The 27,738-nt window shown below is 41.6% G+C and overlaps 2 protein-coding genes across 8 annotated transcripts in view; both read left to right on the top strand.

Annotated features, from left to right (window-relative positions):
• TBC1D2B (TBC1 domain family member 2B) overlaps positions 1-19,417 on the top strand; it is a 31,408-nt gene extending 11,991 nt beyond the window's left edge. For 2 of the 6 annotated variants that reach the window (XM_053988514.1, XM_053988519.1), the window contains exons 3-13: positions 35-200; positions 3,443-3,600; positions 4,571-4,797; positions 6,153-6,545; positions 7,814-7,924; positions 8,858-9,051; positions 9,989-10,483; positions 11,549-11,666; positions 12,359-12,544; positions 12,839-12,960; positions 15,442-19,417. In XM_053988514.1, coding sequence (XP_053844489.1) covers positions 35-200; positions 3,443-3,600; positions 4,571-4,797; positions 6,153-6,545; positions 7,814-7,924; positions 8,858-9,051; positions 9,989-10,483; positions 11,549-11,666; positions 12,359-12,544; positions 12,839-12,960; positions 15,442-15,637 — 2,366 coding nt within the window. In that variant the 3' untranslated portion in view covers positions 15,638-19,417. The remainder of the gene's footprint in view (positions 1-34; positions 201-3,442; positions 3,601-4,570; positions 4,798-6,152; positions 6,546-7,813; positions 7,925-8,857; positions 9,052-9,988; positions 10,484-11,548; positions 11,667-12,358; positions 12,545-12,838; positions 12,961-15,441) is intronic. The other 4 variants (XM_053988515.1, XM_053988517.1, XM_053988516.1 and 1 more) reach the window with 4 other exon arrangements.
• Positions 19,418-23,202: 3,785 nt separating this feature from the next.
• The window catches only part of DAPK2 (death associated protein kinase 2), a 36,569-nt gene continuing 32,033 nt past the window's right edge, over positions 23,203-27,738 (top strand). For both annotated transcript variants that reach the window (XM_053988531.1, XM_053988530.1), the window contains exon 1: positions 23,203-23,271. The gene's annotated coding sequence lies outside the window, so the exon portion shown is untranslated. The remainder of the gene's footprint in view (positions 23,272-27,738) is intronic.

The raw sequence follows: 27,738 nt of genomic DNA, 5'->3' as shown, positions 1-27,738 counted from the left end.
TTTTTTTTCTTTTTTTTTTTTTCTTTTAATATAGATTTGAGCATCCTAAGTCAAAATGCTTCAGCAGAGAAAGCTAGAAATATTCTAGCTGTGGAGACTTCTCCTACAGACCTGGTGGGGGAACAAGCAGCTTCCCAGCCTGCACCAGTCCAAGCAAGTGCCATCAATTTCTCACTTAAACAATGGAGTACTGAGATCAAGTAAGTTGTGAACCTGGGAGAAAGAGTTATGGTGAGATTGGTAGCTCCTGACCAAGACTATTTCCTACATCAGTCTGTGGTCAGTGGAGCTTCTTAGAATGATGGGAGGTGATGGGGTGGATTTGTTCGTTGTTTTGTACCTCTCCAAGTAAACAGTTTCTTTACTCTCTCTACTGTTTGGTGGTTTAAGAGAACATTATTGTGTCGCATCACTGATACCTGACAGGGAGACTCAGTCTTGTACAAGTCTTGTACAGCACTTCCAGTGATGGCTTTGCTCTCTGAACCCCGGTGGTTGTTGAGGCTGAGTTGTATTCTCAGCCACTGCTGCTTTTTCATGGAGCTGTTAATTCCCAGCATTGTAGTAGTCATAGTACTCAGTGCATAGGAACTATTTTTAGTGATGAAAATCAAACCAATATAAATCCTTATTTTTTGTTTTATTCTTAAAAGAAATGAAAACACAGGGCACAGATTTGAAGTGGATGTAGTTCAAATTCCTGAGCAAAAATGTGGCAGACCCCTTCTGAACAACATCAAAACCCCTCACTCACAATGAATGTACTCTTTAGTATTAATTGCTTTAAGGAAAGCAGTCCCTTTGGTTTTCTGCTCTCCTGTTGGGCTTCTTTCTGAAGAATTTTGTGGTTTGCTTTGCCCACATAGATGGATTTTCTACTTCTGCTTAGAGCATGTTACATCTGCTTTGCTAATGTAAAGCAGCTCACAAAGCAGAGCTGTAGCTTTGGTTAACCAGACCATGTCCTTCTTGAGCGGGGAGGAAAATGTTCATTTTCATCAGCAGTGCGAAGTTAAACAGATCCCTTTTAAAGCTTTCTGGTTTAGTGCAGAGATCTGAGAGGTTACCAGATGGTGTTGATTTTTACTCTTTTTCTGGCTGTGGGTTTGGGGTTTTTTTTCCTAGTGTTGTGGTTGGTTGTTTTCCTCCCTTCTCCAGCAGTTGTGTGCCATTTGGGACAGGGGGAAGATCCGACAGCCTTTGGAATATGTGTGCCCTATCCAGTGTCTTACTGGATTGTGATTAGTTACAGCCCCAGTGTTAGAGGATGGATCAAAATGTATCTGAAACTGCAGAGAGTTTCCTCTCGTGCTGGGAGCACATTGTTGTTTTATACCTATTAATTTGTATTAAGGTGTGTAGATGTCTCGGTAAAAGCCTTTGTCCTTCCTCCTGAACACATTTACACACATTTAGTGTGTCTGACAGAGAAGATATTGCTATAATAGCTGTATTTGCATCCTAGGTAGCAGTTGTGATGTAATAAAGGGGGAGGGAAAAAGAAAAATATGTCTTGGAGTTAAGCAGTGTATATATTTACAGAATTAAAGTTGAAATGCACTCCTCTACTTTTAAAAATATACTTTCAAATACTATTTGATATATACAGACATTTAGGCTTGATTTTTTTTTTTTTTTTCATTTTCATGCTCTCACCTACTTATTTATGCAGAATATAGATTTGGAAACATACTGAATTACCATAACCTCCAGTTATATAACCATAAAAACAAGACTTAAAGCCCAAACACTAAAAATAGAGACTCATTAGATCATATGATTGGCTCTTGCATAGGTTGCCCGATTGTACTTAGAGAAATAAATGCTGTTTTCAAATTTTATCTATTTAATCTTTCACCTTATTTTAATCTAATAGAAAGCAATGAAGGACTGCTGCTTCAGTGCCCTGAACATACCTGTGCAAAAGCTTTACAAAACTCAGCATCAGCTATGATTTTTCATGGGCCTAACAGCAGTTCTTTAAAGAAGCTTTTCTGGAAGTCACTTGACTTGTTCTTTGTGGTTTTTTCAAGCTTTAGAGAGTGGTGTTCAGGCTTTTAAATGTTGAGGCTGAGTGAGTGCAGAACAGGCACAGAGAACAGAAGAGAGAACGTTGAGTTCAGAGTTGCCTGGTAAGAGATCAGCCACCATTTGGAGAAGAGGTGTAGAGATGCTGGGGGCACTTCCCGAGACACTCACTGATATTGGGTGTCCAATCCATCGTCACCCAATTTGATCTACTTAATTTGTGTGGAATGTCTGAACAAAGAAAATAGGCTTCTTGCCCCCAGCAGGAATTATGATTATTTCTGGAAGAAAATGAAATCTGTAGCGTAAATGAGTCTTTGCCAAGCTTGTAAATTTATTGCTGAAACAGTTTTATTAATAAACATTAGGATTATTTTTAAATTGTAAATATTTATCAGTTCATCAGATTATAAAAGTTGTGCACTGCTTAACGTTTGGCTTAGAGTTCATGTTGATAAGATATTAAATCTCTTGCGAAGCTGAAAGACTGGCTTGGATCATCAAATGATCTTGAAAGTGTAATATGGGTTATTTTCTGCATAAGTTTTGAAAAGAGAATGTGGATGATTGAGCGAAAGCTTATCTTAGTTTATCTCATCGTAGTGAGCTTGCACAGATTGTGTGGAAAATGCTGAGATACTAAATATATTTCCAATTTTATGCCTGAAATATTAAACTGGTTCATGTAGGTTGATTTAGAATGTCCTTATGTAGTTGAACAAAGGCTTTTCAGTACTGAGTTATGTTAATTCTCACAGATCTAAGAGTGGGCATTTCCTGAGTGTGTGATGGTTGTGAGGGAGCTGGGTCAGGTAATCTCATCCTGCTGGGAAATGTATTGTTCTCCTATAGAATTGTCTGGCTGGAATTCAGAGGCTGCCCCTGAAATATTCTTGCAGATAGTTGGCCATGTTCCACTGTAGAAAAGAAAGAGTGCAAAGGAGTCTTGTAATCAGCGTTTCAGCTGCAGCAGGTCTCTTGGATGCTCCCAAGTTTTCTGTTAATCCCCAGTATGGAGCTACAACGTACAGGTGTTTTGACTGCATGCTGTTCAGTTTAATGCTTGGCAGCTACCCTGAAATTCTAAACTACAGCTGATCAATAAAGAGATGCTGCTTGTAAATCCTAAGTTTGTTTTCTACTTGCCTGCTGCATAAACAAAGCTAAAACAGGGGGTGCAAAAGACCATGGCATTAAAGTAAAATAATTCTTCTGTTCTTGGAATTTGGCTGTTGATTCCAAGTGCTATTTGTTAGCGTATGTTTTATTTTCTTTGGGCTTTTATTTGTTACTGGTTTTGTCTGTGTTTTTAGCTTATTTTTAGTTTGCACTGTTTGAACTGTGAAAAGCCCCTTATAAAATTAATGCAGAATAGAGAAATATTTGTCACTTTTTCCTGCTGCCTTTTTCACAGAAATTCCATGTCCTCCTTAAGAAAAGGAAGTAACGAAAATCGCAGAAGTGTATTTTATACCACTGAGGAGTGGGAACTGCTGGATCCAACCCCAAAAGACTTGGAGGACTCAATGGCTCTGGAAGAAAAAAGGAAACACCTGGCAGAAGGAAATAAAGGTAGAAGTGGAGGAAGGAAGGGGACCATATGCCTTACCTTGTTTAGCATAGAGTATCCTGTTATGTCTGTCTCTAGGAGATAAGTGGAAGCTTATCTTTTTCTTCACAAACCACATCCAGAGCTCTGTAAACTATGTATTTAAAAAATCAATTTCTTAGGATGTGTTTGAGGTCCTCTGCCATTCAAATACAAGAGAATCAAGACAAAACCTTGTAATCCACTGGTTTTGGTTTCCTGAGCATGCTACTGGTTTGTTTTGTCACAGGAGTTGCAAAGTAACAAGGTGAAGGGAACTGCTGATGTCTGTAATTACTCACTTGAGTGTCACGGGGTCACCCACTGAAGCAGAATTGCCTTTAGTCTCTGTATGTACCTGTTACCTTGACTTGCTTCTGAAATGGGGCAGAAGCAGGGATGGGCATGAGGCAAGCAGCTCATCTGTGTATTGTAACTGGTTCTCAGATTTGACCAGTGTCTGGAATAACCGTGTCAAGATGTTTTTGCATCTTTTTAAGAGCACCTTAGGTGACATCCAGGTGATTTAATCTGTTAGAAAATATCCTGTATGTGGAGGTGAAACCTTACATTGAATCCTCTTACAGGAGCAGTAGGCTGTGATATCAGAGATGGTTTTGCTCTGATTATTTGAAGCAAAGTTTACTTTGCCATAGTTACGCATACCTTTTATTTTCTGCAATGAATTGTAAAATTCTCTTCATGTCTTATATGAAAAGTGTTATTTTATGAGCCAAGTCTTTTCTCTGGGAGGGGAGAAGATTTTTGAGCTTTTTTTTTTTTCCCACCAAAAGAAGCAACTTGGAAAATGAGGCATGTTTAACACTATTGTATTGAGTGGTTTGAAAGCTGCTCAAAGTCTAATGTTAATGAGTATATTTTTTAAGGAAATCTGAATGCTTTGAAATGCCTTTTTACTAAGTGAACTGAACTAGAAGAAATTGTTTTATGCAGGACTGACTAGTTCAGCTTTTCCATTTGATTTTGGCCGCATTCCATACAAAGCAAGGCGCCCGTTGAAAGACATGATTGGATCAAGCAAAAACCGCAACAGCAGCGACTCTTCCCCAACAGAGTGGTGTTCTGGCAATGGGAACAGACTGGTCTCTGAGCTGCAGCTGAAGTATCAAAGCCAGCAGGAAGAGTTGGAGAAGCTAAAGAAAGATCTTTTGAGCCAAAAGGTAATTTTAAACCTTCAGGCAAAGTGCACAGAAGCAAATGGGTCTGGCTGGTGATTGTGAGTTTAACCTTTCTGGCCATCTCACTGCGTTAAGACCTGGTTGGTTGTTACAAAGTGATGGTTCTAAACAAACTTTTGTGTACAAAAAGTCTTAAAACAAGAAGGACCATCTTTTACATCTGTTGAAGATAAGAGTCCTGAATAAAACTTCCATTTGCACACTGTTCATTGAATTGGTTTATCTGTCTTCCTTGTTCTCTGAAGTTAACTTGTTTGGTGTCTGCCAGAATCCTGGCTGATAGTCATAGCTTCTTTTTCCATATGTACGTAAAATATCTTGGGAACTTCTCCTTTCAGATTCTCTTTGTTTGTCTTTTGGTACTTTCAGTGCTAATGCAGGGGGTGGGAAATCAACCTGGCTTCTTTCTCTCCTCAGGAGAGGTTTTGTAAGATAGGCCTAATCATAATGTGTCTATGTAGTCTGCACTCACATGGTGGTCATGCTTGTGTGCCCTCATAACTCCAATTTATTCAATACCTTGGTTTTATCTAAAAGAACTTATATTCATTTAAAGAAGAAAAATGTTTTCAATCTTGTGTAGACCTGCTACTTCTGCTATTTGCATTTTCCTTTTTGTGAGGTGATCAAACGGAAACCAACGAAGGAGTCTGAGCCCTATATTTATACTCTTTTTAGGCATTATCTTTCCTATGAGCACATTTGAGCTTCTGAGCCTGCTGCTGTGGGAGATCTCATTGGTCTAGTGCAACACTACATTCACAGCTGCTTCTGTATTAATAAGAACAAAACGGTGTCTTAGGTGCTCATTTCTGTGGCAAGATTTTCTAAGCAGCCTTTCATAGACTTCCTTTTTGACAAAGCAGCGTTTGTTTTTTACCTCCTTTTATTTTCTCCACATCCGTTAGAGAAGAGAGCTCTTGGTTACCTTTACTTTTTCCATTCTGTAACGATTTCCTGTTAACTTTTTGGGCTTAAGCCTCTTCCTGTTCACCCTACAACAGGATGCCTTGCTTGCAAGCAAGGCTTTTTTCGGCTTCCAAGTAACTGCTGGGCCTCAGCTGTCCACTCCTTTTCCTTAACCTGTTGTAGCCATTTCAGGCAGGATCCTTAGCTCAGTGAAGGACACTGAAGCCATCTATGTAGGCCAGTCATTGTAAGGTGTTGGCCTGCTAGAAATCATGTTGTAAAGCATTTCTGTTTCTCTTTGAAACACCAGCATGAGGTCTTAACCCATTGCAGAAACTTTATTTTGCTTGACGTTACATTTCTAAGCTATAAAATTTAGAAACTTAAAATTTCATCAAGTTTTTTTGCTGTTGTTTTTTAATTTTCAGGAACTTGTTCGACTTCTGCAGCAAACAGTCCGATCTTCCCAATATGATAAATACTTTGCAAGCCACCTTTGTGAGGGGGTTCCCAAAGATACATTAGAGCTGTTGCACCAAAAAGATGACCAGATTTTAGGCCTCAACAACCAACTTGAAAAGTTAAATCTGGAAAAAGATAGTCTCCAGCAGGAAGTCAAGAATCTGAAGTGTAAAGTTGGAGAACTCAATGAACGGCTGGGAATGTTGATGGAAACTATCCAAGCTAAAGATGAAGTCATCATGAAACTGTCTCGCCAGCTCAGCGAATGTGAGGACAGCACATCCCCTCAAAGTGGAGCAATAAATTCCCCCACGCCCACCTGTACTAATAAGGAACTACAGGAACTGGACAGACTAAAAGTAAGAGCACTGTCTCTGTCTTGATGCATAGGGGAATCTCTTCTCTCTGTAAAAGTACTTTTTAGTCTGCTGTACTGTTTGACATCACTACAGCAGTTCCCCAGGACATCCATCAGCAGAGGCTTTCTCAGCTTGGAACCTCCACTTTGAGCTGTTATGTGACAATCTAACCAGAATTTCCTTCCTTTGGGCCATCTCTAGTGCAGGGCTATACTTTCAGGAAATTATTCATTGGTGTGGAGCAGAAGCGATGTAATAAATAATCAAAGGAGCAGGAAGGATTAAGGGTAAGAGGAAAATATAAGCATGGAGAAAATAAACAGAAAGCTTGCTTTGTTTTTTTTTTTTTATTTTAAATATCAAAATTGAGGCAACAAAGAGCATGTGGAAAAGCAAAGGGAAGCTCTGAGGAGACAAAAAAAGAGGGAGGAATATAAGAACCTGTTTTACTAAAACTGCTAACTCCTACTAATGCTTTATTTTTATTCTGTAACATACATCTCTGAATGTGTCACAAGTTCTTAATGAAATTACTGAAGTTATCCACTTTGCTCTAAACAGGCTTTCTTGCCTTTGGGTAAATGTTGTATTTCAAATTGATTAACATTCCAAAGAATTTGGAATGTAAATAAGTTGCTTAAAATATGTTTAAACATGCACAATTTTCTTTCTTATATGTGAGCCTGGTAAGTTTTAATAAATGAAGTTGAAACTAGAAGTCAGTGGTGTTGGCAGAAAGCAGACAGATGCTGGGGAGTGTGAGAGTCCCGTGGCTGCTGGGAGAGTACCAGCCTCATCCCACAGGCTCAGCTTTCAGAGGCAGTGTTTGTGATCCGAGTGGATTAAGCAGGGGAGGTCATTGTTGGCATTTCTGTATGGAGGCAGACATGAAACTTGTACTTTTAATGAGGGCTGGTGAAGGTGGTGAAAACCAAAGGGGGATTCATCCCCCCCTTTTTTGTGTTGCTGTGGCCTCTGGGGTGGGCTCAGCCTGCATGTGCCTGTTATCCCTGCCTGTGCCCTGACAGCAGCCAGCTGCCTTCTGCAGGCAGTGGAGCACTGGGAGCGATGCAGGTGAGGCACAGCACCACCCTGCGCTCATATTTGGCATGTGTGCTTCATTTACATGAAGTCCAAAACTAATATTTGATTTGAGCCTGATATTTTTAATTAAAATCCTGTTAGTAGCTGCTGTTCCTATGCTCTAAGGTGATCTTTATCTGACAGGCATAATACACTTCAGTTTTGTTTTTGTTTTCTATCAACAGGACAATCTTCAGGGTTATAAGACCCAGAATAAATTTTTAAATAAGGAGATTTTGGAACTTTCTACTCTACGAAGAAATGCAGAAGCAAGAGAGAGAGAATGGCAGGCAAAGGTCAGCATGTTCTCACTTGGCAATGTCTAAAGCAGTTTTCCATACTTTAGCTGTAAATCTACCCAGGAAATGGAACCATTTAAATGTATTAAATATGATAGCTTAAAAAAAAAATGCCCTCTCTCAGTCCTTACAGACCAATCTTTCAGAATGGATTCTTGAAAGAAGTAATTGCTTTTAAAATTGTGTGACCCGGTGGAACATTTTGATAACTGAAGAACAAAGGCATGTACATGTCTGAAAACATTGTTTCCTCAGAATTAAGACTGTAATGATTTTCTTTAAAGGTCAGTGACAGGATGTGTGAGGATTTGATAGGTCACTATCACTATCCTGAGCACAAAGGATGACTATGGTATGGTGAATGTAATTTCTTTCTGGATGAATTTGAGTGTAGAGATGTTGCAGGTAAATCATAAAGGTTTCCAGTGCTTGGGGTTAGGGAAAATGCACTCATCTGTAGCTAAGGTTAGATACCTGTAGCTGGCTCTGTAGGCTTTGCTTTTAGTTGTTTGGAAGCCATGCACTCAGTGGCCAGGCTTAAATGCTGTATTTTTGGCACAGAGGCGTGTGCTTGCAATTCTTACATGCTATTAGCTAACTCATATGCCACTTAAGTTCTCCTTTTTCACACATGCACAGACTAAAGCTGCTACAATGCAGCCATTTTGTTCTTTTAAGGTATTTCATAAAATTCGGTGATAATTAAGGCTTGCTCAGAATTTCCATATGCAAAAATACATGTGGTGGAAAACATCTGGTCTACTATGCTGCCTTATGTTTCCTGGTGTTACAAAAATGGGAAAGTTAAGCTGCCTGTTCTTGACTTAGATGTTTCTAAGCAGCATAAACCAAGGGAAATAGGATTGAGCCAGGTTTTAAAAGTGTAGTACAAAGTGTCTGAAGATGTGTATCATGTATTGTTTTCTGCAGTATACCAGCTTAGAAGCCAAACTCTGCCAGATTGAAAGTAAATACCTGATCTTGCTTCAAGAAATGAAAACTCCTGTTTGTTCTGAGGATCAAAGTCCTGCTCGTGAGGTTATCACACAGTTACTGGAAGATGCCTTGAAAGCAGAACCTAGTGAACAACCAGAACAAGCATTTTTCAAACCCCACCTGGTCAGGTAGTTTGGTCCTATTAAATTAAATGTATGTATGTCTTGGCCAGTGGGCTCTATTATAATACTGGAAAACAGACAGTAAGAATGTATTTGCAGGTTTGGGTTATTTATTGTATTTCCCTTCATTAATGAGGCAATGGTCATGAAATCCTTTTAGCTGTATAAAAACCTTGTATTGGGAAAGACATCTGGTGCAGGTGGAGATGCAGATCGAGCTCTGGGTGGTCTAATCTGGAAGATGAGGGGCCACGAGGCCTGGTGGCACCAGCCAGACGAGAAACACTGGGAGACACAGCGAGAAGTCAGGAGAGGGAGGGCTGTGAAGACTTGGATGGTGAGGGGCTAAAAGCCCCAGGATTCCTTTGTTGAGGGCACTTTGTGGCACAGCCTAGGCCGTGTCTGTGTGCCTTGAATAAAGAGCCTGAGACTCTGCTGAGGGAAGCCTGGGGTGGAAGCTGTGAGGAAACCTGGCCTGGCTGAGAGTGGGAGGTGTGCAGGAGCTGAGCAGGGACTGTCGGGGGGCTTTGGCCCCAGCAGTGACAGTCTCTGTGGGCAGTGTGGCTGCCAGGGAGTCTTGGAAATGGTCACACGGGGAAGTTTCACTGACACGTTTATTCATTAATTGAGATACAATATCAGACTTAGACAAAGGTATTGCCCTGAGCTGCTGAGGAGATGGGTTCATTCCAACTCGACCATGTTGGTAAATAAATTGCTTAATTTGTGTAGTAATATATACAGGAACGTGGGCACCAAGTCTTTTTTTATATGGAATTGTACAAGTAATTGTTAAATTAAAAATATACTTCAGAAAAACGTTTAACAAGAAGAACTTGAGTGCTATGGAGAGTGGCTTTCAAGTAACTTTATGGTGAGAACTTGGGAGCTTCAGGGCTACTGAACATATTTTTAAAACCTTTTTTCTTCCTCTCCATTACAGTGAATATGATATATATGGTTTTCAGACTATCCCAGAGGATGATGATGAGGAGAAACTAGTAGCAAAATCACGAGCTTTGGACTTGAAATCACTTTCACTCAGTGAAAATCGAGAGATCTCCACAGGAGTGAAATGGGAAAACTATCTTGCAAGCACAATGAATAGAGAGATGATGCGCTGTGTGGAACTGAAGAACCTTATTCGGTCTGGAATTCCCCATGAACACCGTTCCAAGATGTGGAAATGGTGTGTCAATCTCCATGTTAAAAAGTTCAAGGACAGCGCAGTACCTGGCTACTTCCAAGTCTTGCTTCAAAAAGCTCTGGAAAAACCAAATCCCGCATCTAAACAGATTGAGTTGGATCTCTTGAGGACGTTGCCAAACAACAAACATTACTCCTCCCCAACGTCTGAAGGGATCCAGAAGCTGCGAAACGTGCTGCTGGCATTTTCCTGGAGAAATCCTGATATAGGATATTGCCAGGGGCTCAACAGGTAAGATTTTGCTTATCTTGGTTAATAACTATGCAGTGAAACACCTAGTGAGCCTTTCAAATCCCATGTACAGCAACATGGTTTTGAACAACATTTTGCTCTATGGGTTGTATGCTCATAATTTATAATAAACAAATAACTATTACATTTTTTAAACCAATGAAAAAAAGCAGTTGACCTGGATAATAAATTTTGTAAAATCAAGTTGGCATCAAAACTGGAACCAGAATTAACTCTTAAGAAATTAGCTACTTAAATGTAGTTTTACATTGACTTCATGTCTCAGCTGTAGGGGACTGTGTTGCTTTTTTGTTCAGGAATTTGTTAGGTTTTTTCTTCTTTTAAAGCAAGCAGAAAAAAATGCTTGAAAGCTTTTTTCCTATTGTTAAGGCAACAAATTTCAGCATTTTCCACTGATGCCTTCAAACAGAATTGCAGAATTTAAAGGGGATTCTTGTGTTACAATGCTAAGTTGGCCTTTGCCAGAATAGCTGTGCTACTTGGAGATCTGTAGTAAAAGAAGGTGCTACTTGAAGCAGGTGTGTTGGTCTAACACCCTGTCTCATCCCCATGATGTAATACTATAGATCTCCACTTGTGCACTATTTTATGTACTAGCATAGGCTTTTGAACTTAGAGCAGCTTTGTCTTTTGAAAGAGCACTGAAGAAGTAGTAGAATAGAAGCAATGAATCATGAAGGAGGGGTGGTAGTAGCAGTAGCAGTAATGTGGAAACCTCCACCTAACACCCTTAGAATAAACATCTCCTTTCTAAACTAGACTCTGTGTTTAGAGAGCTCTTAAAATTGGCAACACCAACACTTCAAGAAATTCTTCGAGCAAATTTTTGCCTTTTTCTGTTTTCTTATTTAGCTGAATACAAATACTTGGTGTGGCTGAGAAGGCATGGCTTTGCCCTATTCTTAAACTTCATCAAGTTTTGCTGTTCAGTGCTCTGCTGTTAATACATTTATCTCTGCTGAACAGAAAAAAATATTTTACTGTAATGGTTCTTACTATAGTTTGTATCTCTGATAATCTTCTCTAAATAAGCCCTATTTTCAGGTTGGTAGCAATTGCACTTCTGTACTTGGAACAGGAAGATGCTTTTTGGTGTCTAGTAACAATAGTGGAAGTTTTCATGCCTCGTGATTATTATACTAAGACACTGCTGGGATCCCAGGTATGTGCTCTGCTGGGATAAAGCCTGGTCCTGTAAACTGCAGCCGGTCAACTGCTTTCCTCTGCAACTGTCTGAGAGGCCTCTTTGGAAAGGGACGGGAGTGGAGTTGACAGGGGTGGGTTACAAGCACCAGGACCCTTGTTTGGACAAGGACTCTGGCAGTGAGATAGTTGTTCAGTGTCCTTAACCCCCCTTCTCACCGATAGCTTCCCAGCCCTGAGCTGTGTTACTGTCCCTTTCCTCACATTCGGGGGAATGGTGGTGTGGGGTTCTGGGGTGGGGTGACGATGCATTTGCAGTGCTGTGGGCAGTAGCCACTGTAGCATTCCTGCGTCCAGGTGATGCTCTGGTCCAGGCTGCCTTCTCCAGCCCAGTGTTTGCCCAGCATTCTCTCTTCTCTCTGCTCCTGTGCTCCTGCACTGATGCAGCTCTGGTGACCAGTACTAGAAACACCCCACCTGTGTGTGAGGAGCCCTGTGAGACCGGGGCTGGGTTGAGAAGCAGACATGGGCAATCTGCAGTGGGATAGCTGTGTGTGCTTTGGGTGGATCTAGCTTGGAAGTGTGAGCTAGACAATCCTGGGTTTCTCGGTTACCTCTGGAAAAACTTGCACTCACAGGTTGATAACAGCCTTGCTCTGAACGATGTGCTGGAAAATTGGAACAATAACACTCTATTTGTCATCTCTTTAGGTTGATCAGCGAGTGTTTAAGGATTTATTGAGCGAGAAGCTTCCACGATTACATGCTCATTTTGAACAATATAAAGTCGATTATACTCTCATCACTTTCAACTGGTTTCTTGTGGTTTTTGTGGACAGTGTGGTTAGTGACATCCTTTTCAAAATCTGGGACTCCTTCCTCTATGAGGGACCAAAGGTGAGCTGCATGGGCTGAGTTTGTTTATTTGTTACCTGATAACAAAGTACTGTGGTGTTACTGAGTGCGGGGCTGGTAGGAAAAAAACAAGAGAGGAACTTTGCATAACCACTCAAAATATTTTCCAGCTTTTGGAAATAGGGGCTGGGGGAGGGAGATCAAGGGAGGTGTGACTAAAGGGCTTCAGTGCAGCCTGTGTTTGAGGAACTCTTGTTGGGGGTTTATGAAGATGGTCATGAGACTCAGTGTATTCTGTATTTACAAAGTACCAAATACTGCATGTATTTTTATCAGGTAATATTCCGATTTGCCCTGGCACTGTTTAAGTACAAAGAAGAGGAAATCTTAAAGCTGCAAGATTCAATGTCTATTTTCAAGTACCTTCGCTATTTCACACGCACCATCCTTGATGCCAGGTGGGTAACTCACACCGGGGTGGCACTGAGGGGCTTGTAGTGGGCCATGGGAGATGTCTGTTTTGTGGCTTTGGTTTTGTTTTCATCTAGATCCTAATTCACATAAAGCAACTAGAGATGCAACCAACTGGTAGGATTTGTCATGAGCACTTCTGTCGAGCAGAGACCAATCAGAAGTGATGTAGGCTTAAATAGTAATTTTTGTTTGTGAAGGAGATTTCCTTGTTTAAGTATCGTGGTAGCAGCATGTCAGAATTTCAACCACAGGTGAAGTTTCCCTCTGCATTGCAAATGTAACTTCTTACTAAGATGTTTTATGATAAATAAAAATACATCCTGGCTCAAGCATTAAAGATGTGAGCCATATCCCCCACAGCTTAAATCTCTTATGCGTGGTTAATGCACGGGCTTCTGCCACATAGTTCCAGCTGGTTTATGATATACTTGGAAGCAGAGATGAAATACAAATTAGATACTTTTCTGGTCTTCGGTCCTTGCATAGGACTTACAGTTTGTAAATTAGGGTCTAGTGTTTTTAGATTTGGTCTAGTGGTTTTTTTCCTGGTTTCAAGACTGTAGAGCAGTAGGTTAATCTTAAAAAGAAAAGTCATATTGGGATTGGTTTAATGTCTGAAAATGCTTTGCACCTCTTTTGAAGCTCACTAATTTTCAATTTAGAGAAAAACTGTATATTGAAATCTGAGATTTTTTTAATGTGATAAATTCCACATAAATGGAGGCTTATACTTTGACTCCTGCTGCAAGAGTTCTATTGGTTTTACTTCTTGTGTTTCAGTTTTGACTGGAGAGAAGTTAAAGCTGAATAATCTTGTGCTTGAAAGGGATTGCTGGGATTGATGCAGAGAGAAAAAAAAATTTTTTTGTTCTTACCTAATCCAAACAAAAATTTGATATTTAATCAGAGGTGAAGATTTGGCTTTCCATTCCTTTTCCACTTGTGGAAATGATGTCTTGATTCTCCTGTCTAAACTTTCTGGTGCTGAAATAACTTATTGTAAAGATTTCTAAAATTGCTGAATTTGGTGTTAACAAAATGAACTAATTAGGGATCACTGGGGGATGGGGAGATCAAGTGAGGACAGAAGGACAGAATTCAGTACATCAAAGATACTTGCAATACAAATATGCTGCTCTGTGCTGATCTGTAAGTCTCTGCCTTTTGGAGTTTTAAGAGTGGAAGCAGTGCAGGGTCACCTAGGGAATATGGATTTGCCTGCTAGGACTGACAAGACAGGATTTAAACTGCCTGGTTTCTTATTCTGCCATGTTTGTACAAGTTGTACATCATCAACATTTGAGCAGTGCAGAAGCATGTAGAATGAGGTCTTTCTTGATATGGACAAAAAATGATGCTGTTGTAGAGGAAAAATTCAGAAATATTTATTTGTATAAAATTCATGGGTGTTCTGAATGGTTAAAATAATTCTGCACAAAGTTTCTAAAGAGAAAGGTCTCTACAGACACATGCGTAATTATATTCTAGTTACAGGATGTCATAGCTGGGTTTTTCTACAGAGCCAGGGCATGCTGAGCACAGGTAGAGAAGCTGCTGGAGTATCTTCTGTGTAGAAATAGCAGGAAATCGTTCCTTGATCACTCAAAAATACAAACCTACCATTAAATAAACTGTCCAAAGAAGTTTTCTTAATACTTACTTCTGATAATTCAGATAGAATAAATTAAATGTTCAAATTCTCCTTGTTTCCTTAGTAAACAAAGATGGTTTTGGGTGTAGATCAGCAATAATGACGTAGTTGGATGCAGCCTTTTTGGACTGATTAGACTGCCCAGTTGCTGTTTTTGCTGGGACTGCAGGATGGTATGATGCAGTGTGACTCTGGAAGGGAGCTGGATCCTCTGTGGTGCTTCACATTGTGCCCTGACAAGTTTGGCTTGACGCTGGTCCAGAGATCTCTGTGGTCCAGCCAGCAGAACCCCCAGAGCATTCTCACTGTGCTGGAAACTTTGGCTTGTCCATGTTCTGTATTATCCTTGTCCACATCTGTGTTGTCCCTGTCTTTATCTGGTCTCTTGATTGTCAGGTTATCTTGGTTAACTGGAGAGCTGAGTGGTTTGGGATTGAAGGAGCTGCTGTGCGTTCCATGGAGGCAGCTATCCAGTCTGTACGGGTAACTGGATGTTACCAAGTCTTCAGTGTAGCCAGGAAGCTCTGGTGACCCAAGCTTATGTCTTCTGCTCAGCATTTCAAGACTGTGATCTTTATAGCAGAGTTTACAGGTGGCTTGGGGAACTCTTGAGTGTTTGATTACACTTTATCACTTGGAATAACCTTAAGCCTGAATGCTTTATAGAAATTTCTTTAAATATTGATAACATCTGAGACCTATCAAGTGTGAAAGAGACCAGAGATATGTGACATATGATAAAAGTCGATATGGATAAAGTTTAAAAGCCCACCAAATATGAATGATTGTCTTCTACCATTGTGTAATCTTGCAGGAAACTGACTGCTATTGCTTTTGGAGACCTGAACCCTTTTCCCTTACGCCAGATCAGGAACCGCAGGGCCTATCACCTGGAGAAAGTGCGCCTGGAGCTGACGGAGCTGGAAGCCATTCGCGAGGACTTCCTGCGTGAGCGAGAGACCTGCGTAGAAAAAAGAGACCTTATTAGTGATGATGAGGAGGATAGCTGAGACTGCTTAATATAAACTGTTCTTTGGGATCGTGACCAAAGTGAGTTAACCTCCAAAACACTTTATTAATCCTGTCAAACAGAATGTAAACTTGTTGCTTTTGGAAATATGCAGGACAGATTTCCAAATCCCAGCACTTTCAGAAATACCACTTAGTATGGAGGCCAAACACTTCTGTTTACATTTATGTTCCTGGAATAATTTGTAGAGCACTTAATATCTGTCTCAGTTTAGTCTGTCAGCTGAATTGACAGTTGTTTTCCCACAGTGTACCATTAATGTCTGGATGTGAAACAATAAGAAAAGTCCATGCTCTGTTACATTCAGTGCCATTCTAAGTTTAGGGGTTTTTTTATGTAATCATGTTTTTCATAGTGCAGGCTCAATGTGAGAGGGCATCCATATTTCTTGGATTCAGGTTGGCTCCATCCAGCCTTTCTTGAGGTCACTAACCAGAAAAGCATGGGATGAAGATTTCTTTGTCTTTTCCTGAAGTGTCATGCAATGGGTCACCAAACAGAACACTTGAATATATATATATATATATATATATATATATATATATACACTCTAAAGTAAAGGTAAAATAAGTACCTATTTCTGTCACTGACTGTCAAATGTGTATGGAAACAGTGATAGCAAACATCATTTCTACTTTGCAGGGCAGCTGTGTTGATAAAGATTCTCATTCATGGAAAGGGGTTTATAGATCAAACTCTCTTTAATCAATTTTATTTGTATTCACTATTTTGATTGCAATGGTTCAAAAAGGCCACAACCAAACTCCAGATATTTTGAAAGAATGGAGCTTGTCACAGGAGTACCATGCTTTAGGAACTAATTTTTTGCATATCTGTTTAAGGGTTGTTTCGTTATGGTTTTTTGTTTCTGTGAGGGTTTTTTTTTTGTTGGTTTTTTTTTTTCCCTTTTCTTTTAATGCTTCTTCCTCTTTAGGACCTAAGGTGAAGTCTTGCTCTTTAAGAAGAAACACAGCATTCTTTCGGCATGATTGTAGAACTGTTGTACAATAGTGGTAGTGACTGGGTTCATAAAACAAATATTTACCAATCAATCAAACAAAACCTAAAGGTCACAATGTGCACACGGGAGCTGAAGATCCTTTTTCAACAGAAAAATGCAATATTCTCCCAATGACTCAGCTTTACTGTGAGTGTTGGATGCACTTCCTGCAAGACAGCTGTAAGGAGCAACATCTGGGCTGTTGAGCTGTAGTGTTTCTGCTGTGCAAGTGTTACTTTTGTCTCAGTTGGTGACTAGCAGTGCTCATAAATGGTTCTGGGGAGAAGGAGGGATTTCTTTCTTGCTAGCTGTTCTCTGGGCTTTTGCAATGTTTTTTCTTGAACTGTTGGATTTTCAGAATGTTGTATTGACTATAATGAGTCATGATAAAACTAGGATTCAAATACTAGGCAGCAAATCACCAAGCTCTGGGGAAGTGGTTAATTGGCAAAAAAGAAAACTAATCATTGTGAAGAGTCAAGTGCATCAAGCTTGTATTTTATGTGTTTTGTTTTGGTTTTCTAGAAGTAGTAGTACTTTATTGGGTATAATCGTGTAACTGTTTTAGTCAACTTAAGTGTGGGCAGAGAGAAATCCTGCTTCTGTTTCACAGCACTTTTAAAAAAAATAATTTTAGATAATGTAGTTGTAGCCTTCTCCAAGTAAGCATATTATAAGTTAGTTTATATGGAAGGGAACTATTTAATCAGAAGTGAAGTTGTAACTTAGAAGACTACTTTTGATATAATATTTATGCTTCCTGTATGACACATAATTTTTACCTAGCCAGCAAATCCTTGCCAATGAGGAACTGATGGTGTGATCATCATGATTTGTATGTTACTAGTCTTCTGAAATGTCCCCTACGTTGTGTGTGGTAGGCAGTAGCTAGGGATTTTTTTCTAATTCCCTAGTTACTTTTGGTTGTGTACTGGAGGGCAGGGTTTTGATATTATTGCATGTACTGTATTCTTTTTGTACTTACAATCAGTATTTGAATACAAAAATGGGACCAGGTTTTCTAATTTTCTAGTTACGCTATCTTGATTTTGAAAGAGCTGGTCTCTAAATCAATATGTAATGCAGGCTTTTTGTTTGTATGTTTTAATGATGTTGTCAAGTGTTAAATGAATTCTTTTTTAAGGTGAAGAGCTTCCTTTCAGTGACCACAAGTGAAATAGTAAGGTGAAGAATTTAGATACTTGTACTTACCCTATTCCTAAAATCCATTTTTCTTTGGCTTTGAGTCTTCGCTATGAACTAGTCCTATGACTGATTCCGTTGAAGTGTTTGGGTTGTGAAGATAAAACTAAGTTTAAGGCAACGGTTTGGGAAGTTCTTTAGCTGACAAAACACGACCTGCAATATTAGAGGACCATTTCTGTTAGAGTTGTGCTGATGGTTCAGTTTGTGTGCGCATGTGTTGCTGTGTTTCATTCTATTTAGTTGTTTCCAGTTGTACAGTCAAGCTAAGTAGCTCTGTTTCTTCTGCCATGTTGTGGCTGTTACCCGTGAATGTTAGGAATCCTGTGGAAGTTGTGTTGTCTCTGGGTATTCTGTCAGCTTGCAGATAAGAAATGAGTCGATGCTGTTATGCTCAAATTCCCAGAAAGCTGTTGGCTTCATTTTGTTAAGCCTTGTTGCTGATTTAGTGATGAGCTAATAGGTCAAAAAAATTGCAGAGGCTTCTCACCTCTGGCCACTAGAAGTCTCTGTGGAACAAAAATAAGATGTGTATAGCAGCAAGTAACATCAGGGAAGCTTGCCTTGCCTGCTGTTGCAAATGTCATTATGTGACTTCGTTTTCTAGTGATGCTTAAATCTGGTTACCTTGGAGAGTAGTAACTCATCAGGGGCATGCAGGATACACAGGCAGTATTTAAACCTGATGAAACCAGGCCAAAATACAGTGTGCCTCAGTGGCCTGCCAAAGCTGAACTGCATGGTTCTCAAGGGTTTGTGCTTGTGTGTGAACTTCTGAGGTGGTGCATGAGGTTTACCATTCATGCCAGCCAGATAGTGGGCAGCTGACCTGTCCGTGCACATAAGAACTGCCAAGATAATATTTTAACTTCAAGGCCTTGCACACAACGTGCAGAGTTCCTCATGGGTGGTTCCCAGAATATGTGATGTAACCCACACCACTAAGTTGCATTGTGCAGAATATTCCTCCATCTCTATTTGTGTGTGCATGGCTTCCTGGTGAAACTCTTCATTAGCTGTTTAAAAGGGTCTATTATCTTCTGTTAAATAGGCAAAAAATTGGTGCACTACACCTCTAGTTATTAGAACTGCACAGTATTTCAGCTTGACCTGTATATGTGTTACAGGTACTGTTATCAGCCAGTGTTATCACATTGTTTGGTGGTCTTCTTTTTACCAGCTGTGTAATCAATAAAAAGGATTTTTCTGTTGCCCTTTTGGTGTCTTCTGTGAGAGATTCTCCCCTTCCCTTCAGTGTTCGTAAACATGGTAAGACATTTCAGCAGAAAGGGAAAGATTTTTTAAATTCGGTATAAAACATCAGAAATGAGTGAATGGTCTTAAATTTGACAGAGTTGGATGTTCAGACACACAACTGAGAAATGGCAAATTGATTAATTTAATGACATTGTATAGCTGTTTAAGTGACTGTTCCCTTAAGTGCCATGTTAAACATCAGCAATACGCGGTACAAGAAATTTGAATCACTAACATAAGTGATGTTATCTTCATGATGATTGATGTAAAGAAGAAATAAATTGTTTATTACTTTATAAATTGCTCTGGTTCTTGTTCTTTTTTCTCCCCATAACAGGTGGAAATATCTACAGGTGTCATCAGAACAAACCAGTGGTAGAGCTTGCATTTTTGTCTGATAATAAGGTCTGAGAGAATCTCTATAAATTTACATACATGTAAATTTAGCTTTGAAGCATGAAGATGTGAACCATAGACATGTTGCATGCATGTGATGCTGACTGGGTAGACTTGTCATTGGTGTCCTTCATTTCTTGGGAGAAGAGAGGGAGGAGACAAAATTTGCATGAGTGTTGACAGGAATTTTCTGAGTTCACACACTTTCTGGGAAACATATTTGTATAATATTTCCTGACACCCCAAAAGCTTCTTTAGGAGGCTTGGTACTGATCTTCTGACACAGTCTTTTGTAGTCAAATAAATAATTTCAGCTGTTTTGAAAATTTAACCAAGTTCTCAATTAATTTGGAAATCAAGTCTCAATATCTGTCTTTCAGATATGAATTTTGTATTTTGGAATTGCTCGAGTCCCTTAAAGAGGGAATACCTCAGGTGCTTCAGATATGTAACTTAATAGCTAAATGTAAGGGAGGAAGGAAGAAGAGTTAGGACATCACTGTAATTGCATATCCAAGCCTGTCTTTGATAGCAGAGGTGAATAGTGCACAGTTCTTGTCCTCTGGCTCTGCTACAGAATGGCAAGCTGTTATAGGAGTAGATATTGGCACAGCTGGAAATCTGTTCAAAGGGGATGCAAAACAGGATAGAGATCAGCAGTTGAGGCAGAACACAACTATGGCCTAAGGACCTTGTGTCCTGTATACTGAAAATTTTAAGTCAGAGAAATAAACAGAAAATTCTGGGAAGAGAGTGCATGGGGAGCAATGTCCTCACTTGCATACTTGGCATGTTTAGCTTGAGTAGGTTGTATTGCCCTAAGCAGCTGCTGAGGCCTGTAAAGAACAGCTGAGACTCCCATTTGCTCCTTAGAACTAAGTTTGAAGCATCTGCTCTCAGTGGGATTGCAATAAGGATGTGAGTGTGGCTGATGTATGTTAAAAACCTGGTTCCCAAGAAATGCATAACTTAGTATAAACACAGCTGAACCGAGACCAAATACCTGCAGTGTCACTGTGCTCTGGCTGCCTCAGGGATGCAGAGAACACTCTGAATCTGCTGGTATTACAAGGTATCAAGTGTTCCTTCTTTGGGATTTTCAGAAGTGCTAAACATAGCTTCCTTATCTGCAGCTCCTTGACCTCAACAGAAAGCAGAATCCATGTAGTGCTGAAGCTTTAAGAATTCTCACACATGAAGTATGTTCCCTCAGATAATGCAAAGGAAGGGTGTGCTCTGCCTTGGAAACTTCCCCCCTGGAAAACAAGGTAAAAGGTTCAATTGGAAGTTAGCAGAGTGGCATTTTCACTGTGATGATCAGCTGTAAAAGTCACATTTGTCTACAGTTCAAGGATGCCCACATGTAGTGCCAGCTTTTCAGACCTCGAGACTAGAAAGCAAAATGCAGGACTATATACTGAATGTGATTTTAACAAACACAGTTATTAAAAACATCTATCTCCAGTAATTATAGCATTCAATATTAGAATATGCCTCGTAAATTAAGATGGCCAACTAAGATTACCCCAGTCTTGAGCAGCTGCGTCCTGCCTTTGTCTCTCAAATGCAACGTCCCTTTGGTGTGTAGAAACCAGCTAGGTTGTGCAGTGAGTTGCCCCTAAGGTGTCAGGTTTGAGCTGATGAATGGAATTAGTGATGTCTTCAGGCACTGTGGTGATTAAACTGTGGAATATTGCTATTTGCCTGTTTTAAAAAATGTAGGTGGTATTCTTCTGGCTTTTGATCCTGGAACTCCCCCTTTGGAACATGTCTGGAACCCATAAGGTATGGGTTTCCTACTTCGTCACTTCTACAGGAGGCTCGCAAATGCATGGCTGCAGTGTTTGCTGGTGCTCCCTACTTGAAACACTGCTCAGGTCTGAGTTTTCTGTTCTTGCTCTGTATGCACATAAAGGCTTTTACCAAAGATGTTACAAAGAAGTTTTGAGATAGTGTTTTAAAGGTGAATAACTACAGAAGCATGAAAGAGCACCATCCTACTTAGGCAGAACCTGTATTTGGGCTTGCAAACCCTATGGACATGGCAGCAGGGGTGGGATTCAATCTACCTTTGCTGCTCTTGGAAACCTTTATTCAAAGTGAGGTTATTCTTAGTCTACGGAGAGCTTGTCCCAGTTTGAAAAGCAGTTGTAGCCTCTCAGGGTGTTTTGTTCCCTTCCTTGCAGCTAGGAGCAAACAAAAATGGTGGCCTTCCTCATGTGCCCTTTTGCTCTGAGGATTTTGTAATATGATTGCTGTGACTTCTGCATGATCATATCCCATTGTAGAACTAAAGATGAGAAATTAATTATCTTTATTTCCCTTTCAGAGAATTCTGAATGCTTCCACTGCCCTTTGAAACATTTACTGTTGCTCCTATTTCCTGTTCTCCACCCTGCGTAGTATGGAGCTGGAAGAGCCGCATGGAACTCATGGGCTGTGAGCACCACTCCCAGGGCGGGCAATCAGGGGCACAGTTCAGTCCTCTTGACTTGGGACAAGTTTCTTTTTAACTGTGATAATAAAAACCACTGCCTTTAGGTACTTGCCTAGAATAAATCACTCTTAAATTTAGCTATCTTCACACCATACGGCAAAGGAAAACATCCTGCTTATTTATGTATGATAATCTGCCATTGCCATTGTGTTACCTTAATCACATAGAGGATTGGAAGAGAAGGCAACCTGGTACTTGTAATTTATTTTGAAGGTGTGAACAATCCCACATTATTTCTCATTAGCAAATGATGGGTATTAAGTTGCCCAGAAGAAATGTAAGGAGACCTAAGAGTGCTTACTGCGATTACTGTGTGTCAAATAAAGCCGGAGAAAATCTAGTTTTACAGGTTTTGGGGCTGTCGTTATGATAGGAGTGTTAGCAGATGAAGGATGTCATTGTTGGAAGGCAACACTTGGGCTACGGTAGTCTGGGGAAGCAGGATGGCAGAGGTTTGTTACAGTAGTGCATGTGAATGCAGCTTGAGCTGCACGGGGGGGTCTGGGAACCTGCGCTGTTCTTTGTCACAGTGGTCTCTTGAAACAACGGGCCATTTCACCGGGTAATGGTGAGTTTCAGATTCAGCTTGTAGGGAATACCGAAACAAGGCTTATGCAACTTAAGTGCCTCTCCATTGGAATTGCCTCCTCAGCCTTATTTTCTTAGTACTGCTTTCACATATCCTTTATGTACTTAAGCAAGGAAATTGGATTCTACATCTGAGATGTTCCCCCGTCAGCCTGGGTGAGCTGTGTTGGACTGGAAGGCTTGGCTTTGGCCTGGTCCAGCTTGAGGTATCTGCATCCCATCAGGGGGAGTGGAAGCTGGCACCGTCGGGGTGGTGCCGGGTGCTCCGCAGGCTGCATGGGCCCCACAGTGCCATGCAGGCAGCATCGCCGCGGGTAGCATTGTCCCGCCGCCGCTGCAGCCAGCCCGGCCCCGCCCGCGCTCTCCTCCCGGGGCTGCCCAGGGCGGAGCGCGGAGCCGGGCCCCTCCCTCCGGGCCCGCGGCTCCTCCGCCCGGCCCGGCCCGGCCCGGCCCCGCCGCCCCCTCAGCCTCCGCCCCGCCCGGCCCGGCCGCCCCCTCAGCCTCCGCCCCGCCCGGCCCGGCCCCGCCGCCCCCTCAGCCCGGCCCGGCCCGGCCCGGCCCCGCCGCCCCCTCAGCCTCCGCCCCGCCCGTCCCGGCCCGGCCCCGCCGCCCCCTCAGCCTCCGCCCCGCCCGGCCCGGCCCGGCCCTGCGCTCAGGGAGCCCGGCGGACGCGGTAAGTGGGCGCTGCTCCCTTAGTTGGCGGCGCCTCCGCAGGTTCCCTTCTCCGTGTTCCTCTGGGTCCGTTCCTTAGGCTGAGCCGCCCTCACGGCCCTTCCACTCCGTGTCCCGCCTGTGAGGTGTCGCGGCCGGGCAGCCCCTCTGGCCGCGCAGCTCCGGGGCCGGCGGCGGGTCCCTCCCGCGGGGCCGGGCGGGGTGCAGACCCTCGGCCTCTTCACGGTGTCTGCGCTGGCTCTGTGTGTGCCCGCAGCCGCCAGCCGGGGGCAAAGGCAGCTCCCCGCAGCATCCCCGCCGTGAGCAGCTGTGCTTTATCCCCGAGCAGGTCCCACAGGGGCCGGGCAATGCAGCGGTCCCACAAGTGCCCCTGTTGGTGTTGCACGCCGCTCTGTGTGGCGCTGCTCCTGTCTGAGGCCGTCGGGGGCACTCTGCGAATGCTGTGTAACTTCCATCGTTTATCCGCAAGTTTCTTCCTGCCTTTTCCCTCAAGCAGCTTCACCTGGGTTTCTTTACAGCTGTTCCTCTGGCCAGTGAGCTGGGGGTCCTGGAGCAACACAGCACGGTGGGGGGGACTGGTTTGGCTGGCCTGCACTCTTGTAGAGGACAGTCAAGAAGGAAGATGTGCTTTAGAGGGTGAAAGTGTGTGGCAATTGCTCCTGCTTTGACTGATCAGTCACCAGCTGCAAAAGGACCAAAATCGCAGTGCTCACCTGCTTAATGTGTGAGAGAAAAGCTCATCTCCGGCCCTTTTTTGAAACATCAGCTGTTTTCAGACTTTCCTGTGCCTTTCAATTGCTGGTGCAGGAAACACAGATCGCAGAGGCGAGGTCTCGCTTGACTTTGGGGTAGTGATGCGAGTCATGTTCAGCAGTAATCCTTGAAGGCGCCTCAGGGACGGGAAGCGGGCTCTGCCCGTGCCGTACCGGCGTGCCTGGCATTGCGGGCTTCCCCTGCCCTGAGCGTCCGGGCTGCGCTCCCACCCGCACTGGGCTGGGCTTTGGGATCCCTGACCTTGGCCGGGAGCTGGGGAGCTGGAATTAGCTGCAGAGCCAATGTGGTCTGTATGTGTGCCTGAAGCGGAGGCTTGCAAATAGTCTCGGGTCATTTGCCACACGTATCATTCATTACTTCGGGGTAAATTTGGGAGGTCGGAAAGGCAGCCCTTGAGAGTTAGTGGCAGGAGCAGTGATTCTGTAATGGAGTTGAATTGCTCAGATGGTCGGTGTGTTTTGTGTTTTTTACAGACACGCAGGTCGTAATAGTTGCCTCAATTTCCCGGCAGAAGAATTTTTAGGCTACTTTTGTTTTCTGACAGGAAAATGTTTCAGTGAAAATAAGGGTTTGCTGAAATTGATAGAACTTTTAACTGTGCTACGCTTATTTGAAAGCAGCAGGTAAAACCCACTTGGGTTGTTTGGGTTTTCTTTTTGCTGTTTGAATTGCATAGTCTTTTGTGGGATAAAAGAGAAAGAAAGAAAGGTGAAAAAGGGATTGAAAGTGAAAGAAGAAAATACTTTAATGCTTATAAAAATCTGTTTAGCATAAAACACCAAAACTAGAAGACAATATAACTTTAATTTGTTTAATGTGTTTGGTTTTTTTTGTTTTGTTTTGGTGGGGTTTTGTTTGTTTGTTTGTTTATTTGTTTTGTCACTTTTCAGTATTATAAAACAGTTCATATGGGAGGTTTTTACTTTGGTCTGTTCTAATGGGTTTGAGATTTTGGTTTAGTGTAACTAATGTTTTGTAATATAAAAGCATGCCAGGGGGAATGCTTCTGAGTTTGGCAAAGGGTTTAATGATTCAGCTCATGTCAGGTGTACTTGAGAAATTCAGATTATTCAGCTGTTACCTCAGTCACTTGAAACTGGTTTACTTAGGACAGAAGAAACCCTAAAGAAAAAAACATGCAAGGCTGTTGGCAAGGGAAGTGCTCCAACAGTTTTCTTCTCACCTCTGATTTCTGTATTCTGCTCTTGTTTACTGGTGGATGGACATTTAAGGTGGATTTGAGGTGTATAAACCAGTCACTGATTGTCACAAAATTTGGTAATGACAGGCTAAGAACTTAACCTGTGCAGGGAAAACTTCATTAGAGAAGAGAAATAGAACTTCAGCTCCTCTTGAGAGGGATTCTGTCACTCTCTACAGAAGAGTGGGTTTCTGTAGATTGATGTCCTTTACACACAGTACAAGCTGCACTAAAAAGGCCCTTTTGTCTGCAATAAGAATGTCTTTATCCAGGGATTGTACTGATGTAAAGCATGTGTGTGTGTAAATATATGCCTTAGATCACAGTGGGAAACTGTGATTTCTAAGGTAGATATGATTCTATTTTATGACAGGGCAGAGTTTAGGAAGAATGTGAAGAGATGAGCCAGGACATGCTCCTAGTGCTTGAAACTGCCATCTCAGAGCCTGTATCCTATTTCTGGGTTAGCTACAGCTTTGTTCCATGTCTATAGTGAAATCATTCACACAGCATAAGCAATATTTTGCTGCCTTGTGGTATTTGGCCTATGTTAAGGAGATTTGGATACAGCAATAAAGGTGAAATATTATGTTTTTATACTACACATATACTATACTATACTATGGAGTATCATTATGGAAACACAGCAATATAAATGCTGAGTAGAAGCTGGCCTCATATGAGAATGCTCACTGTGAGGGATCCCAGAGCAAAGAGACAAGGAGAGGAGAGGTGGGCCCAATGTGGGATGGTTGGGGAATAGACATGGCATGTGCTGTGAAAGGACACAGAAGCTCATCTCTGCTGAGCTTGCATTGAGCAATTAAGCTCTGGTCTGATTCAAAACTCACTGAAGCAGATACCTTCATCATCCTGGGTTTAATGAATTCTGGTGCTGCTCCTAAGTGATGGGAATGGCCCTGACTCACTGGATTGTGGTATTGTTTGGGCACATGCCCCTGAAGTGTTAGCATGAGGTGTGTATCAGGAAAAAAAGTTGGCTGTTGCTTTTTCCTCAGATCCTGAACAACTTTTTTGTCTGAGTCCAAGATGAATGTCTGTCCATCTCTAATTCTGCCTGCCTTCACTGGCCACCATAAGAAAAATCACCACCTGACTAGAAAAAAAAAAATAATAAGGCTCTCATTCCTGCATTGATGTACTTGTGCTCTGTATTTGTAAATGGTGTCCAACAAAAACCTTGTAGTATAAGAAATCTTTGAAAGTGAAATCACCTTAGTTTCCTGAGGTGAGAGAAGGGTAACATGCATGCTTGTGAATGGCACTTCTATTGCAGATGAATTTTAAGTATATGAAGGTTATCTTTCATTGGCTTACCCACTTGAGCTGTGCCGGTGACAGTTGCTTTGGGTCATCAAGTGTATGATCTATTTTGGGTATTTGCTTAGTGTGACTGTTGGGTGAAAGCCAGGGAGAGGTATCTGTGGAAGGCAGGATAGGATAACATGAAGTGATAGACATGGGGAACACCAGCACATCAGAGGTACCACTGGGGGTCTGAACGTTGTGCAACAGTTTTGTTGAATGTTGAACAGCCTTCAACATCACAGTGTTGAACAGCCTTCAAAAGCAAGACTCTGGGCTTGAATGGGTCCTGTGTTGGAGATTTAACTTAGTGCTTTGGCCCCTGTAGAAATGGGTGTAAGTTAAGAGATCAGCAGAAGGGATAAGAATTTCCTGGTTATTTTTGTATGGATTCTACTTACCTGCAGAATCAGCTGTGTTCTGTGGAGGATACTGGGAAATGAGTGAACTTGTCAATCAAACATTAAGTGATTGTGTTCACAGAGGCACTTTGGGTAGGTTCCCACTAAAAAGCAATCTTTTTAATGTGCTCTTCTGAATGGCAATGAACTCTCTCTTAAAACAATGACTTCTTAGGTGTGTTTGCATTAACGTTGTTTATAACCATGTACCTTGGATTCTGATGAAGGGAGTAGTCAGCTTGAGGGATTTACAATCTTTGGGCAAGTCTTAGCAGCATCTCTTATTACCTGGGCATTTTTCTGTACTTGCATGTGCTCAGAATGTAATTTTGCAATTCAGGGTGAGCAAAAGGTTTGGTTTTTCAGCAAGGCTTGGCTTTGTCCTTTGCTTGCGTTTTTGAAGTCTGTAAAGGCTGAGCACAGACAACACTTAAGAAGATTCTGCTTTGACCAATAGCAAACAATATTATATAAATTTAGTAAGGATCAAATAGCTCAGAGATGTCCTCATTCTTGTAAATATGACTGAAGCATTTATGACTGTAGTTTCAAGATATGAGCAATATTGCTCAGTGACCTTTCGGTGAGATTATGAAAGGTTACTTGAAGAATACTTCAAGTATTTTTCACTTTGCATAAATCACTCTGTAATTTGCTTACAAAGTGAAATTTGAGTTGCTCATTTTCATTGAAAAGTAAAATAGGCATTTTCATCCCAAGCATGAACATGGTTTTGGGAAGGAAATTATTGAGCAACAGATTTAAC

This window comes from Vidua macroura, chromosome 12 (assembly GCF_024509145.1).
Source record: "Vidua macroura isolate BioBank_ID:100142 chromosome 12, ASM2450914v1, whole genome shotgun sequence".
In the NCBI taxonomy this organism is placed as follows: domain Eukaryota; kingdom Metazoa; phylum Chordata; class Aves; order Passeriformes; family Viduidae; genus Vidua; species Vidua macroura.
This window is presented reverse-complemented; position numbering and strand designations above follow the sequence as displayed.